This window comes from Sordaria macrospora, chromosome 3 (assembly GCF_033870435.1).
Source record: "Sordaria macrospora chromosome 3, complete sequence".
NCBI classification, from domain to species: domain Eukaryota; kingdom Fungi; phylum Ascomycota; class Sordariomycetes; order Sordariales; family Sordariaceae; genus Sordaria; species Sordaria macrospora.
In genome coordinates, this window is record NC_089373.1 from 792,888 (window position 1) to 806,770 (window position 13,883).

Sequence of the window (13,883 nt, forward strand, 5' to 3'; positions counted from 1 at the left end):
GCCCGTGCTTACCAACTGTCTGACGGGGGACAAGGAGCTTTGAGATGGAAGGATCAACATCACAGTCCAGGGTGAGCCAAGGCCCAAGGCTTTTCATAATTCCCAAGCCTTACACTATACCTCTTCCTTTTCTTTTCTATACCCTCATCCATGGCCTTGGGCGTTGTCTCATGATCTCTCTAAACCAATTCCAACCAAGCGAGTGCGAGAAAGCAAACATTGGACATAAAAGATCGACCACCAGGGTGATATGTATGCGGTATGGAAAGAGATATCCATGATAGGTGCGGGGGATAACAAGCCACTTCCACGACAAAAGCCCCGAGGAAGGCCGAATAACAATTCTCGCCGTGGTCTCAGCAGGGTGCTCTTGTTTGACAGCCAACGGACCGGAACAATAGACGACGGCAAGCCAAGCCGATACCGAAGACTCAAAAACTAGGTGTTAACGGTCGGATGAGATCTGTGCCGAACGGGTATCATCTCCTCGACACCTTCATCAACAGGCATAAAGGCCTTCAGTAGAAGAAGAACCGGTAAGCTCGCCAATCGCTCGATACCAACTAAACATGCCGCTGGGTAGCCTTCGGTACGGCTCATCCGGGCCGCGGGGATTGGAGAAGCGGACTCTATACATAGAGTAATATCTCAAGAGCTTTGATGCAGACAACCATGTCCATTAGACTTGGACACTGACCTCTATGCAGGTGTATCTTGCATGAATATCCAACTGCCTTCTGTTCCGATCCTCCGACAAGCAAGCTAGAAGCCTGTGTGGCTTGCAGTTTGACTTCCTTCTGTGGCATGTTCCGCGTATAATGAGTCCAATGACTGGAGAATTTGAACAGTGGGCATCGTCGTTGGCTCTTTTGCTCCGGAATATGCCATAACCTGAAGTGGTTGGGGTTTTGGTGTTCAGGCATACTCTTTCAGATCAGTTGTGCTCTGCGGTTTCACTCTCAAAATCTGCTCAAGACTCGGACTGAGAGGTGTAAAGACAAGGAGACCTTATATACGTCCGTAGAACTTTCGGGCTTCACATCCTGTGGTTGCATCTCCTGCCGTCGTCGGGGCGGGTTGTGTGTGTGTGCACCGCAAACCTGGCCCGGGCCTCAGTGTTCCATTGCTGTACTTCATCAATTGGAGTGGAAAGAGAAAAAAATATCCGGATAATGTTACGGAAGCAACTGATGAAACTTCCATTGCGGCTCACCCGTCTCACTAATCCAATGTGTACAGAGTACGGCCGCTGGAAACCGAAGTGGGATGGTTGTCCATAGGCCTTATCGGAGTGTACGGTGGCTTCTAATATGAACTGTCAATTAACCCCCCTGACCCAGCTTTGACAGGTGCAACCAGCTTCCGCCAGCCTTGGCGGGGTCTTGCAGGCATTTTGCCGAGCTCCCTAAGAACATTCGCTTCGGTATTGAAATTTATGCTTTTCAACTAACTTTTTTGAATAATAAGACGGGAGCCATAGTTAAGATTTTCAAAATAACTAAGTCTTTTCAATAACCATTGACCAAATTTCTAAAAATAACTCTCTCCTAAATAATTTTTTTTGGTACCTGCTGTTAGTCAATTGTTAGCAGCCAAGCCAAGAACTACCTTTTTTTAGTATCTTTGGGTACCTTAGGGCTATCAATAGCGTAATCTACCATTTTAACCTTTAGCGGAGGGATTCTGGAAAGTTGACCTCCGTCTACGACAACGCCAGTAGCTCTCGAAGCCGAGCTCTTCAACAATATCTACTATTCGGAGAAGATAAAAAAGTGCTAAGAATAGTACCGTTCACTGGGCACAAGCTGCATCAAATAATAACCATCTTGAAAACTCTGCCTTAGGGCGTCGCTTGCTGAGCTCAAAACGGCTGGACCATATTCTAATCACTATATCTTCTTCAATCCTCAATGATATCAAAAACTACATCGATTATCTCCTTTTCAACTAAGGAAGGACAATGGACTAATTTTGGAGGTTTCTTCCATTGAGGTTTCCCTCCAACAGCGTTGACCTCTATTACTTCAAATCAGCTACGGAATTTATGGAAGTCTATGCACGAGCGCGGACAGGAGGGTTCAGCGCGAGCAGCAAATGCTGATTGGGGTCCCTAACTAAGGTATCTTTTTTCAAAGGCAATGAATTTATCTGGCTTTAAGCTGTAGTTTGCGCTCTACTTTTTAGGATTATAAAGATGTCATAGGGCTGGCGCCCAGGGTATTTGCCTGGCTTGAATTATATATAAGCTAAGCTTACCCTCCGGTTGGGTGCACTCCTAGGGTGCGCTGCACGAACTACATTTCTGACCTTGGCGTTTTTGGCACCTTTGATACCTACACCTCTCTTGTAAATTTAGCTATAAGCTCCATGCCATACTGGCACAGCCTTTTTTTTTTCCTCTTTGTCAAATATTACAACTTTCACTAAGGCTTACCTGATGTTATGAACTTATAAGAACACACGGGCCAACTATAGCACTGGTAGCATAACAGACCCAAATGAGCAAGGCCGTATTACTCTACAGGTCAAACAGATCAGAAAAGCGCACGCACGGGCTCACCGGTACGAGAGGCTCACCCATAAGTTAGGAGAGCATCGTGAGCCACTACGTATTAAATAAACCTATAGGGCTCAACAAGAGCATCCGGAGACAGATATCTCGCAGAGGACGAGCATGTATAAAGAGACTACGGGAGAACTTGGATTGTCAGATAGTTTGACAATAGTCAATAGATCATTATCACTAAGACCAGTATACGAGTATACTTGTTGTGAACTCTTTAGCTTCATTAAACAGCACTGATAGTCTTTACCTTCTAACTATCCCACTTAGGCAGATCAAACTGCCGTTCGTCACACCTGCGTGCATACTTCGTAAAACTCTTATGTTACGAACTTAAGCAACTACGCGGGCCAACCAGGCTGTTGGGATGTGACAGCCCCGCTTACGATAAGATAGTGTAACCTCAGACCAGGGCAGAAAACAGGGAAACACTGGAAGGGCGCTCACCAGGACAGGCGCTCACGGTAAGCAGTGCTCACGATGAGCAATGCTCACGACGAGCAACGCTCACAGTGAGCAGCGCTCACAATGAGCAGAATACCATCGTGAGCATACGCCCAGGATCAAGACCTCAGGACGAGGCCTGGAGTATAAAAGGACTACGGGAGAACTCAGATTGTCAGATAGTTCGACAGTAGTCAATTGATCATTATCACCGAGACTAGTATCAACACGAGCATACTTGTTGTGAACTCTTTAGCTTCACCGAACGACTCTGATAGTTATTACCTTCAGCTATCTCATTTAGGCAGATCAGACTGCCGTTCGTCACATCTTACAAGAGGGAGGATTTAGGCTCTTTCTTGTTTCTATTCCGGTAGCTGTCGCACGTCTTATGTTCTTCGGAAGACGGAAGTAGACGTTAAAAATAAAAACAACAACAACAACAACAACAACAACAACAACAACAACAACAACAACAACAACAACAACAACAACAACAATGACAACAAATTTTCAAAATAATGACAACTACTCTTTTAACTTCTCTCAACGCTTAACGCATTATACAAGTTGCATAAGGTATCAAAATGACTGAAAAAGTGAATATTTTGTAGCTGAATATACAATAATATACACCTTAGTTATTGATAAACGTTTAAAGAAGTTAGAGAAGCAGAAGGGAGAAAACAAGAAACAAAAAACGCTAAGATTGCTTTAAATTACTAGAAAAAAACTTATACGTATACCTCTTTGCATGCAGTTTTTGTTGCTAAGACAGCCATATGCGATTAGTGAGGGCGGGAAGACACCTTGCAGCTGTCAAGGGGTTATTTTACAGTTCCTATTAAAAACCACTGTATAGTGGCAGCGTTGTGTTGATGTTCGGGAAAGGTTATCGATCGGTTGAGGTTGCCTGCCGCCGTGCCTGCCCAGGCATTCTTATCGCAGGCATGGAAGGGAAATGCTTCTCAGCTGTCTGCGGGCGGTCAAGGACCACATGCGGGGGCAGTTGCTTGGGGAATTTACAGGGGTTCTGCAATTGACGTTGCTTCCCAAGCCAATGGCCCCACCTAAATTTTCTTCGTAGTCTGGTAGTCTATCACAACCAACCTTCCCAATCTTCGAATTCAACAACAGATTTCTATCAACTCTGTTCTGTCAACTTTTTTCCATTGATTTCTATTCCCTTACAGAGGCTACTCCCTCACAAACAGCCACAATGTTCGCCGTCAAAGGCCTCAACGTCTCAACAGACAAGCTCAAAGTCGAGACCGAGCATGGCTCCGTCCTAGCGACCCCGATGTCCCGTACTGTCGCCGCCGGCGAAGAGGGCGCTGGTCCCAAGCCCAAGAACAAGAAGCGCAAGAGAGCCGGCAGGTCCAACAACACGGATGTCAATCTCGAGAACGTCGCCGACCTCTGGGAGAGGGTGATCGAGGGCGGCGACAACAAGGCCAGGAAGGCCAAAGAAGATGCGAAGAAGGAAGCTCACAAGGTTAAGAAGCAAAAGACCGAGAAGGACCAGGCCGAGGGTACTACTACTACCTCCGAGGCCGCCGCTTCCAAGCCAGCTACCACCTTGAAGGACAAGAAGAAGAAGATGAAGGCCGAAAAGAAGGCAGCCGCCGCCGCCGCCGATGCCACCGCTACCACCAGCACCAGCACCACCGAATCCAAGCCCGCCGCGCCCGCCGCACCCAAACTCACCCCCCTCCAAGCCGCCATGCGCGAAAAGCTCATCAGCGCACGCTTCCGCCACCTGAACGAAACACTCTACACCCGCCCCTCCAAGGAAGCTTTCTCCCTCTTCTCCGACTCTCCCGAGATGTTCACCGAGTACCACGAAGGATTCCGGCGGCAAGTCGACGTGTGGCCCGAGAACCCGGTAAATGGGTACATCGCCGACATCAAGACGCGCGGCAAGCTGCGCAACGGTCCGCGCACCCGACCTGGCGATGGGTCGTCTGATGGAACCAAGTACCCTCTGCCCAGAGACAGGAACGGGCTGTGCACGATTGCCGATCTGGGCTGTGGAGATGGCAAGCTTGGCGAGGCGTTGTTGCCGCTTAAACGCAAATTGGGGATCGAGGTCAAGAGCTACGATTTGCAGGATGGTGGAAAGCCGGAGCTTATTACTAGGGCAGATATTGCGAATTTGCCGCTGAAGGATGGGTCCGTGGACGTGGTGATCTTTTGTTTGGCGCTGATGGGCACGAACTGGATTGATTTCGTTGAGGAGGCGTATCGTATTCTCAGATGGAAGGGCGAGCTGTGGGTTGCGGAGATCAAGTCGCGGTTTGTTGACCCGACGAAAGGCAAAAAGGGCGGCGTGGTGACCCACAGTGTGGGCAACCGCAGAAAGCCCGGTGCCGCATCGGGTGGTCCCGTAGGCAAGAAGGACAAGGCCAAGCTGAAGGAGGAGGAAGAAGCCGAGGAGGAGCAGCAGTTGGCTGTTCACGTGGATGGTGTCGAGCTCCGCAAGCAGGAGACGGACGTCACTGCTTTCGTGGAGGCGCTGAGGAAGAGAGGATTCCTCCTCCAGAGAGAGTACGGCCATGGCGCGGTGGACATGGATAATAAGATGTTTGTCAAGATGCACTTTGTCAAGGCGGTGCCGGCCATCAAGGGCAAGTGCGCGGACATGAAGAAGGAGGCGCTCAAGACGACGCAGACGGATGCCAAGGGACGGCCTATCAAGACGCCCAAGTTCATCGATGCTGCCGCCGATGGGGACTTCAATGAGAACGCTCTTCTCAAGCCCTGTGTCTACAAGATTAGGTAGACGATGGATAGGGTCGTGAGTGGTTGAGTACGATTAGTTAGCTAATGAATGGTTCAAGAACCATTATCTCTTTGCATACGCAACATTCTAGTATCTAGATTACGTGCAGTTGTATGTCTACGACGTCGTGTACTACCAACCTCTTCATATCTAGCCCTTCTGTGTTGCTACAAGTTTTGTCGTATTTACAGCCCACCCCACACAAGAGTCCAGACAAGAGGTCCAGAACAAACCGGTAAAGCAGTGAAACATGGTCTTAGAACACTTCAAATTTGACATCTTGCGATTGATTGTTCGCTTGATTACATGTATTATGATCTCAATACCGTCTCTTTACGTCCCGTTCACCTCATGACGACCACTCGTCATAAACATGCGCCGCTGTGATTTTATCCCATTAAATGAAGACGCTCTCCAGTCCGTGCAACCACTCCAACTCCAAGCTCCATTATCTTCATCTTCCTAAAAGCCCTCAAAGATTAGGCTGGCCGCATATTCCACATTCCCGTCCGTCGCCTCCAAAGCCCTAATTGCCTTTTGTTCATCAGCACCGAGTGCTACAAGCTGCTCAATATGCTCACGGGGAAAAGACCGGGCTTGAGGCGCTTGCGGACGGGCTTGAGCTGGCGGAGCTTGGGGTGCCTGGGGTGCGGGAGTGGGAGAAGGAGCGGATGGACCCGGTTGTGCAAAAGATGGGCCAGCTTCACCCTGACGTTGCTGTGCAGTACCAGGTCCCGAAACCGCGCCGGTACGCTGACCGATAGTGGTACCGCCAGGGCCGTCGATCGTAGGCTCATCCTGAAGCGCCTCCTCTGTCGCCTTCGGAATGTCCGCCTCGCCCAAGAAGGGAATTTCCTCGCCCTGAATGACGAGCGCGTTCTTGGCCAGGTCGATGCAAGCCTGATAACGCTTCAACATGTCCAAACCGAGAAGCATGTCGACGTTCTTGCCCTCCATCACGGTGAAACTGCAAGGCAGGAAGAGCGTACCGATCTTGATAGGAGCCGTGTGCACTCGACCGATGATCTTGGCAGTTCCGACACCCTTGGCGATACCACCATACCGCTTGTCGACCAGACGCATGATCCCGCACGCCTCGGCGATGTCGGGGCTCATGATTGTTGCTTGTGCTCCGGAATCGACGAGGGCCTTGACTTTGGCTCCGTTCACCTCAACATCCAGATACAGCATGTGTACGGTACCGAATACTGCAAACGACAAACGAAAAGTCAGCGGCAAATTTCCCGACCACACACGTAAAACAGAAACCCTCCAACTCTGCTTATTCTTCACTTACCCTCAGGATTATGCTCCATAGCCGTCTGCAAGTTCTCCGTCACCCGCTCTTGGCGAATGATCTCCTCAATCCTCGCCTGCGCCTCCGGGTTGAACGGGTCCTCGTTCAATTGCTGAATTACCCGATGACGCTCCGCCCGTTCCCTCTGTTCTCTGTCGTACCTCGCCCGGAAGAGTTGCGCCCACCGCTGGGGGTCGTTGATAGCGGCCGCCAAGTCGGGGGCTGTCCTCTCCACCTCGGCCCTCAGGGCCGGATTCGCCAGGAACTGCAGACGCAAAAACTCGGGATCTTGTTGGGGAGGCGCCGCTTGCCTGCCGCTTTGTTGTTGTGGCTCGGGAACCGCCGTGGTCCGTTGCGTCTCGCGCACGTGCAAGGCCAGCATGTCGCCGTCGGTCACGTTGAGCTGCGTCAGGGTCTTGGTGTTGTCGGTGATCAGGTTGCCGTTATGGTAGAGATGTTGTGTGCTGGGGTGGTGGCTGGTTTCGGCCTGGATCGAGTTGCGAAGGGTCTCGAGCGTCATGTCGGGGAAGACTTGAAGGGAGAGGAACTCTTGCTCCACTCCCGTCGTGTCCTGGATGGCGATGGTTATTTGCCTGTCAGAAATTCATATTAGCGGCTGTGGGAGTTGAATTCAGTTTGTTGTTTTTGTCAACTTACATGGTGACGTCGTTCGTTCTCAGCGAAATAGCAAGAGCGCGGTAAGTAGATATTAAATGGGTGATGGCGTCACCGGCCAAGCTTAGAAGAGTAGAGGCACCAAAGAGTCTCTGAATGGGGAGGAAGGAGGAGTGTAAACGAGGAAGAAGCGGAATCCTAAAAGATGTCTAGAAACGGAAGAAGGCAAGGCTGAGTAATTGTAGTTCAAGATTCCAGAAGTGAAGGGAGACGGCCGGGTGGGTGGCATTTACCTAGGAGGGGCTCTGGGGCAGGCACCCGGGCGATCCAGTGGATCCGAGGCGAGCCGTCCGCTTTCTGGACCGGGCCCGCATGCAAGGGTCCTGGACTCTCGGTTGCAATTGACACGCTGGGTCCGTCAAAGTTGCCATGCAACTGCCACTGTAACTAGTCGATAGCAGTTGACCGCACCCCTGAACTCGAAAGGTCCAAAGCAAAATGCAATCGGACTGTCATATTAGTAGCTCCATCTGACACTATGAATGGAGCTCTCCATCAGTGGGTCTAAGCCCACGTTGGCCCGGTGAAAGCATCACGATCATGTAAACAAAGCTCAGTTTCATCTTGCGCGTAGGATCGGGTGAGATGACAACCGTCTTGCTTCCTATGTGTTTCCTCGGTAACCTTGAAACTAGCGGGCAAAGCCAACTGTCCTCTCTTCTCCTTTTGGAAGGAAGATGAGATGACCTGTCTCCTTCCACCTCATCATGCTAAATCTGCCGAAAGGCAAATGGGCAACACGTGATTTACACTGGCAATAGGCCTCGGTTTGCCCTTGGATTAAAGGGTTTGGTGGACAGTTAGGGCACTGCTCCTATTTTTGTATGCTAGATTCACCGATGTGGCACGTCTCATGTCCTATGGGAGGCGGAAGTAGACGTTAAAAATAACAACAACAACAACAAATCTGCCGAAAGGCATGAGGCTCAATTCGGAAGTTCCCACATGCAAATGATTCCTAACTTCACATAGGGGTAAATGACAGTGGCCATCGTTCGTCTTGTAAGTGACAAACACGGGCCTACGACACCTCAGCGATTTCTGCCTGTGATCATAGCTTTGGAACTGTCACGCTGTGCCTGGCTGGCTTCTCAGAAATTGCGCAATGGAAGTTGGCGGAAGTCCGTGGAGGTTCTTTTTTTGAGGCGAATAAGGTTGGAATAAGCAAACATGGTATACGACACCCAAGCCTCTGGAGCCTTGTAAGTACATTCTGACCTTGTGGAACTTAAAAGCTGCCAGGTGAGCATGTTGTGCCTCTTGTACGATAGTTCATGCTTTTCATGGCATGTTACCAAGCTGTTCCCATAAAGCATCTTCCATGTTATATTATTTGTGGAAGTCGAAGCCAAAGCTTATATCAACTTGAACCCTATGAAGCATTAAACCAACCCATCAGAAATCCGCCGTCCCCCTTCCGTGCTCCGTGTCCCGAAGATCTACCATACCCCGAAGACTCGCATACAAGGCTTTCCACCCGTCCAGCCAGACCTACCAGACCTGCTCTTCAGACCGTTTCGGTATCTGACGGCGTTCCGGGGGCCGGACTGCTGAGCTCTTCTGGGGTTGTCAGGTGTCAAAGCCCATCATCATGCAGGTTGGCGCCTTTGGGGAAAGATGCCCGGGCTGGACGTTCCGTTTGAGAACAGGCATGTAAGTCTGCTGGTCGGGTGGTGGGGGGATGAAAAACCTCCCCCATCCCTAGCACCGATGGTTAGTTCCGGTGGCATTTTGGCATACTGGAGTTGTGATATCAGTGATGTTATGACTGTATTCAGCACGACAGATGATGGGCAGCAAACATTGTGATGTTGGAGATGTGATACCTGCCAATTGCCACTGTTAAGCACAGCAGTAACCTGTCTGAAGAGCCTCATATCATCCGGATAGAGATTAGCTGCAGAAAAGATGTTGCTTTCTCATCTACCTGGTCCGTGGAAGCTTTCACAAGGGCAAAGCAAACTGTCTTTCAACCTTCGAGTGGTTCAAGGGCAAGTTGGAAGAAGTTCGAAGGTTGAATTCAGCATCCGCAAAGGTTCCCATTCCCCAGATTCCCCTCCCTTATCGCCCACATCTTGCCCCGCTCCGAGCCTCCTTATCGGGAAATTCTGTGCACCAAAAAGTTGGAGTGCAGTTTACCTGGTACTGTGTAGCTTTCCCCCACCTGACCGACCCTGTGTGCTTGCCCGCCACAGGCATTGGCATCTCTTGTGTCACAATTCGATTTCACTTACACATTGAGGTTCCTGAGATAAATTGGTAGAGGATTGGTCTGTATTTATTTAATTCATATACAGACTACTTGTACAGAATTGGACTCATCAGCTTTTGGTTCCTGTGATGTTTCCGAACTCTGTGCCTAAAGGTAGCTCTCCGGTCGTTCGTCCGTTGCAAATGACTTGCCGGTGACGGTGACGTCAATCCACTGTAGGCACACTCAGCTCAGCACTGTAAGGCACTGTATAAGCGGACTCCGCAACCCTTCAATAAGAGAGGTGGATCTCCGAAATTCAACTGATCATTGACAAGAAGGGAGTTCCTTGACTGATGAAAGGTGGTTTGCTCAGAAAGACACAGCCCAGATAGAAGGCGATAGCTTCATGTTCTAACCTATGTACAGTTTTGGGAGTTGAGAGCTTGAATAAGAGCTTAGGACGGAATCGAGGTGGGGGCACTGCAGCTTCGGATTCCGGGTGTCAAAGCTCTTAGCTCTTAGTTCCAGCTCTTTGCTTCTTCGAGTCATGGACTGGAATGTGAATGTGGGATGGCGTCGTTCGGGACTCATGTGCGGTGCAGTGTTCACAGTGAGGTTTTCTCTTGCCATTGAGAGCTTGCGAATTTGAATGGCGGGGGTGTAGATGAACAACTAAGTGGAAGACATCATCATTCATTGACGAAGTAGGTACAGGAGTTCCATCGAATTGGGAATCGGTAGGATTATGCTTCCAATTGCTATCTGTCCATGTGTTGTAGAAAATCAGGGGCAATATAACCATGCGAACAAGATGTGTGAGGGGCTCCAATTCCAATTCCCAGAAACCTGGAGAATCAGGAGAATGCATCCAGGGTTAAGACTTACACTATCGTCTTATTGTCTTTCCGTCTTGTCGTGATTTTATAAACCTACGTCGAGGAGCTGCTCGAGTAACACACCTAATGATCACTGATCTGACATTCGCCAATCCCATCCATCCCAGGAAAGCGAACCCCTCATGTGTTCCCCCCATTCAGGGCGTGTACCTGTCAAAGAAAAGGTCACGCGCAAAGGGATTGATAGTCATTGGCGGGTTCGCCCCAAGGATTGTAATGGGGGGGAGCTTGGATCGTCGTGTGTATAAACACCTGACGATCCATCTTTCCTTGGGACTTCTGGACGTTTATGTACCTCCACATTTTGGGGGAACTTTGAGGGCAAAAGTTGGGGTCCCCATTCACTCAGCAGTTCCCTTTCCAGTTGCTTGCACTCAGGTCGGTCGGTCACCTGGTCATAGAAGCCGGCTTAAAGGCAACCGAATGCAAAAGGCCAAACATACTCATTCAATCCATCCATCGCATCGTCCCCACATTCCTTTTTCCATAATCTTTTGTGACTGGTGAGCAGCTAGAGCTTTTTTCGCTTGTCTTGCGTAAACGATAGCTTTCTTGTCCATTCATACCTCATCTTTTGCTTGGTTGAGCCCCTCTTCAGCTTATTTTCGTATCACCGACGCTGGGCAACCAACCACCTCAAACATCGAATCTCTCACACCCAACATCTGCGAGGCTTGAGTCACGAGAATCATGGCGGCCACAGAGCGAGAACCGACATCGTCCATCGAGGGGTCCAGCCCCAACCGCCCTCAAATGTTTCATCGGATTTCAGACAACGCCATTGACGAGTCTTCGGACGCTGATAGCGATTTCGTCAAGTTGCAGAAAACCATCAGCAAGGAGAGGCGGGAAGCTAGGGAAAGCCCCCAAGCTCGTCTGCAACGAGCATTCCCCTTCACATTTCATCCCAACATCAGACCCCTCAGCAAGTCTGACTACGAATCGTGTATTTCCCTAGAGAATGCGGCCTTTCCGGACCCAGCACACAGAGCTACACCCGAGAAGGCGAGTTCACCTTATCCCATATATGGGCGGCATGCGCCGGGCCGAGCCTCGTGACTAACAGCAGCCGCAGTTCGATTACCGACTTTCAACCTGTCCTGAGTTGAGCCTGGGTGTCTTTTGCACAGTTGTGCCAGACAAAGCCAAGAATTGGACAATCGAAACCTTGGATGCTGCCAAGCCTGTTGAAACGGATCGTCTCAATGGCGCAAAGAGCGTACTGCTGGCACATATCGTGTCTACGCGCTGCGCAGGAGACACCATCACGGACAAGGATATGGACTATCCAAAAGACTGGCGCACTCGTCGTGGTCGGTGGGCGGACGTGGGACATCAAGAGAGTGGACGTACCGTTGCGCTGCACTCCTTAGCCGTGGCCCCCAAGGTACATGGTTGTGGAATTGGCCAGATGATTGTCAAGGCCTACCTGCAGCAAATGAAGAACGCGGGACTGGCTGATCGCGTGGCACTGATATGTCAAGATGTAAGAACCATCTGCTCTTCCTTTGGCTTACCTTGAGGACGACAGTTGACCAGAGATACAGTACCTTGTTTCCTACTATGAGCGGCTTGGGTTCAAGTGTATCGGCAAGAGCCACGCCGAGTTTGGAGGAGGTGGATGGCATGACATGGTGAGTCACGCTTCCTGAGCATCCCCGGATTCTTGTCGACGTTCCTGAAATTCACCAGTTCTGCAGGTCATCGACTTAGCGAGTTATGAAAAGTGAAAGCCGTCAAATACCCCGTCCTAGTGGGTATCATATGGTATTCCAGAACGGCAAAGTTCCTGAAACCAACAAATTTCGGCCCGGCCCCAAACTTGTTGAATCAGATCAGATCTTCTATAGGATCCAAAATTCGGCGGATAGCTTCATTGGATGTGCAAATAGAACCTGACAACCCCATTTTCTTCCTCTTCTTCCGGAGTGTCAGCCACAAGTTTGCTGTTGTGGCCATGGTCAGATGGTTTGGGGAAACGTACCTGTGATATACATGTTACTTTTATTAGAATTCAAATCCAGCTTTTAGTCGGTAGCCTTGTACTTTGCGCGGTACTCCTCCGTCTTCTTGACGTCCTCGGGAGAAGCAAGGCCCCTCATGCCCTCGATGATGTCGTCCAGAGTCAGGATGGCAAAGATGGGAATGCCGTACTCCTTGCGGAGCTCACCCATGGCGCTGGGGCCAGGCTTGCTATCATCACCATCGGCGGCAGGAAGCTTCTCCATGCGATCAAGAGCAACGACAATGCCAGCAACAATGCCGCCCTCCTTCTCGATCTTGGCAATGGCCTCACGCTTAGCAGTGCCGGCGGTGATGACATCGTCAACGATGAGAATCCTCTTGCCCTTCAGAGGGGCGCCAACAATGTTACCACCCTCGCCATGGTCCTTGGCCTCCTTGCGGTCGAAAGAGTAGCAGATCTTGCCGTAGGTCTCGGGGTCAAGCTGAGCGAGCTTATCGGTGGCAGCGGTAGCGAGGGGAATGCCCTTGTAGGCGGGGCCAAAGACAATGTCAAAGTCCAACTGGCCGCTCTTGTGAGCCTCGATGATGCACTTGGCGTAGGCAGTAGAGATGGCCTGGAGGAGGTCGGCACGGTAGAAGTCGCCGGCGTTGAAGAAGTAGGGGGAAATGCGCTTGGACTTGAGCTCGAAGCTGCCGAACTTCAGGACGCCGCCGTCGATGGAGGCCTTGAGGAAATCAGCCTTGTAAGGCGAGAGAGCGGCCATTGTGCTGGTAGAAGAATAGAAGCTTGAAGAAGGAGATGGATGGATCCCAGAGAAAGAACCTTGACGTCTGAAAAAAAGCTGGAGGAACCTGGAGAGAATTAAAAAAAAATAAAAAATTGGAGGGGCAGAAGGGTTCGATTCCTGGCGTCACACGCGGAAGTCTTTCAATTGAGTCAATGAGATGGTGGGTTACGAGTGGGCCAGTTCAAGGAGCCAGGCCCGCGAAGCCCGGTCATCGGCCGGTGGGCGCGGTGGGGTCCCCTGGGAAAATATGGGGTTAGAAAATCCCAAATCCTAGCCGAA

General features: G+C 50.4%; 4 protein-coding genes across 4 annotated transcripts; 2 read left to right on the forward strand and 2 right to left on the reverse strand.

Moving 5' to 3' along the window:
• Positions 1-4,226: 4,226 nt before the first annotated feature.
• Positions 4,227-5,911, forward strand: SMAC4_01697 (uncharacterized protein; the record flags this gene model as incomplete). The annotated part of the gene is made up of 1 exon (XM_003348625.2): positions 4,227-5,911. One exon carries the CDS (start codon positions 4,227-4,229, stop codon positions 5,787-5,789), a length of 1,563 nt encoding a protein of 520 aa, XP_003348673.1. The 3' UTR covers positions 5,790-5,911.
• An 81-nt stretch (positions 5,912-5,992) lies between these two features.
• On the reverse strand, positions 5,993-8,068 carry SMAC4_01698 (uncharacterized protein). The gene is made up of 3 exons (XM_003348626.2): positions 7,744-8,068; positions 7,087-7,679; positions 5,993-6,997 (listed from the first exon to the last, which is right to left on the reverse strand). Coding segments are annotated over exons 1-3 (1,341 nt in total). The 5' UTR covers positions 7,746-8,068; the 3' UTR covers positions 5,993-6,251.
• Positions 8,069-11,112: 3,044 nt separating this feature from the next.
• SMAC4_12102 (uncharacterized protein) lies at positions 11,113-12,581 on the forward strand (the record flags this gene model as incomplete). The annotated part of the gene is made up of 4 exons (XM_066091057.1): positions 11,113-11,856; positions 11,927-12,337; positions 12,399-12,485; positions 12,552-12,581. Exons 1-4 carry the CDS (start codon positions 11,542-11,544, stop codon positions 12,579-12,581), a joined length of 843 nt encoding a protein of 280 aa, XP_065946394.1. The 5' UTR covers positions 11,113-11,541.
• On the reverse strand, positions 12,582-13,594 carry SMAC4_01699 (uncharacterized protein). Its single transcript, XM_003348628.2, has 2 exons — positions 12,836-13,594; positions 12,582-12,771 (listed from the first exon to the last, which is right to left on the reverse strand). Exon 1 carries the CDS (start codon positions 13,578-13,580, stop codon positions 12,879-12,881), a length of 702 nt encoding a protein of 233 aa, XP_003348676.1. The 5' UTR covers positions 13,581-13,594; the 3' UTR covers positions 12,582-12,771; positions 12,836-12,878.
• Positions 13,595-13,883: the final 289 nt, after the last annotated feature.